This window comes from Oratosquilla oratoria, chromosome 4 (genome assembly GCF_046742065.1).
Source record: "Oratosquilla oratoria isolate Oo_2021 chromosome 4, ASM4674206v1, whole genome shotgun sequence".
Classification (NCBI taxonomy): Eukaryota; Metazoa; Arthropoda; class Malacostraca; order Stomatopoda; family Squillidae; genus Oratosquilla; species Oratosquilla oratoria.
Genome location: NC_134780.1, coordinates 52,876,710 through 52,879,047, shown reverse-complemented (window position 1 = coordinate 52,879,047; position 2,338 = coordinate 52,876,710). Strand labels below are relative to the sequence as shown.

Genomic DNA, 2,338 nt, shown 5'->3' with positions numbered 1-2,338 from the left:
TGAGTAGCTGCGGCCGAAGCCGTCACCTTTCCCTTATAGGTTATACGGACTGCTGGGGCAGGTAGCAGTTACTGCTGGGAATCGGAGTTGAATGCGGGATTCGAACCCAATCGAGTGAATCCGAGACCAGCACGCTTCCGATTTCGCCACTAGAGAACCTCTATGGGCTGAATAAAATCGCCTGGCGGCAAAGAGGGACTTTGAGTTGTTTGGTTTCTGTGTCAAATGGGCCTTTGTTGACTCGCATAAAAGTCGATATGGTGAATTGCATTTATAGATATATATAAATACAGGTTGAACATCTGTACAGAATGATACAAAAGTAAATACGCGTGGGTGTATGTATGTATATATTCATATGTGTGTGAGGGTGTGTGTGGGTGAGTATGCGTTTTGTGTGTGTGTGTGTGTGTGTGTGTGTGTGTGTGTGTGTGTGTGTGTGTGTGTGTGTGTGTGTGTGTGTGTGTGTGTGCGTGTGAGTGTATGTGTGTATGCGTTATGTGTGTGTATGTGTGTGTGGGTGGGTGTACGGATTTGCGTTTGTGCGCCTGTGCGACTGTACATCTGTGTGTATACATTGTGTGTGTGTGTGTGTGTGTGTGTGTGTGTGTGTGTGTGTGTGTGTGTGTGTGTGTGTGTCCGTCTGTGCATGTGTGTAGGCGTATGGATTTGCATTTGTGGGTCTGTGCATGTGTGTGTGTGTATGTGTGTGCGTGTGTGTACAATAAATTGTACAGTTTGCATATCTCTCCGTCCTAATCAATGTGTACACAACTGAAATGTGCCCCGATTTACATCTACACACACAGTTGCCAATAAAAATACGTGTGTATAACTACATGTGCATCGCTGTGGAAATACGTATCACTGCATATACAGGTATATATATATATATATATATATATATATATATATATATATATATATATATATATATATGTGTGTGTGTGTGTGTGTGTGTGTGTGTGTGTGTGTGTGTGTGTGTGTGTGTGTGTGTATGCTTGTGTGTGTATATATATTCATATATATGAATATATTGATACATATGCGGTACATATATCCATACATATGCGTAATACGTAGGAATATACATAAATATACTGTATACATGCTGTACGTATACAGTGCATAAACTTTTGCATATGCAGTACACATGGACATACACCTATACAGTATATATGAGTGTGTGTGTATATATATATATATATATATATATATATATATATATATGTATATATATATATATATGTATGTATATGAATATATGTACATATATATATATATATACATAGATAAGTATATAGTACCTATACATGTGCGCATATAGATCATAAACATATCCATATACTTATACATAATACATCATGCTTTTGTATTACTGAATATGTGTCGTTTTGATGTATATCATGAGTATAATACATTGTGTAATTACGTATTATTGTGTCTGTGTGTGCATATTAGTATACATGTATGTATACGTATGTATCACTTTGTCAATGTACACATTGTCATTATTCTTAATTACTTCCAAAACAATCTACGGGAAAAATCGATTTATATTTTTCACCTGAAAAAAAAAAAAAAAATACGAAGAAGAAGAAAAAGAGGAAGAGGAAGAGGAAAGATGGAGTGAGTACCACAGTAACACTTACCATTATACTCGAATTCTTTTCTCAAACTTTTTCTTTTCTTTTTGTTTACGAATAAAGTTATTGTATATGTCGGAAGGAGTACAGTGTTCAACAGAAAGTCCTCCTCGTTTAGGATCACGAATTTTCACGAGCACAACGAAGTTCTTTTAAAAAAAAGAACAGAGATGAAACGCCCGAGATATGATTTGTCTCTCTCTCTTCGCTGCCTCACTTGGAGCTATGTCACTCGAGATGTGCACGCAACACAGTCCTTTGCTGTTCTGGGCTCACACCTGCCCTGCCCCCGCTTAAATACCCTCCGTCCAGTGACGTCATCGCCTAACCTCTGACGTCATGCCGTTTCCACTGTCATTTAGGGAAAGGAGGATTTGGGAAAGTATGAAGAATTCGAGGGAAATTGCGTGATTGTAATGTAATTAATAAGAGAGACAAAGAATAAATATTTATTGACAATATTAGTATGATTTTTTTTCTTTTTGTTGATACCATCTTTCCGTTGATGTTAGAAAAATTATTTATTCATTCGTTTATCTATTTATTTATTTGATAATTTCTTACGAGTTTATTAATTTTCATCGTATTGTGAGGTATATTACATCATCATTGACGGTAGTGAGAGGATAGTGAAAGAAGATGATAGTCAATAATATATTATTATTATCTCATTTTATATGACTTCGGTGTTA

The 2,338-nt window shown here is 36.1% G+C and overlaps 1 protein-coding gene across 2 annotated transcripts in view; it reads right to left on the bottom strand.

Moving 5' to 3' along the window:
- The window catches only part of LOC143024857 (uncharacterized), a 141,025-nt gene extending 139,115 nt beyond the window's left edge, over nt 1-1,910 (bottom strand). For both annotated transcript variants that reach the window (XM_076184166.1, XM_076184167.1), the window contains exon 1: nt 1,653-1,910. In XM_076184166.1, the coding sequence (XP_076040281.1) occupies nt 1,653-1,655 (3 nt within the window). In that variant the 5' untranslated portion in view covers nt 1,656-1,910. The remainder of the gene's footprint in view (nt 1-1,652) is intronic.
- Nucleotides 1,911-2,338: the final 428 nt, after the last annotated feature.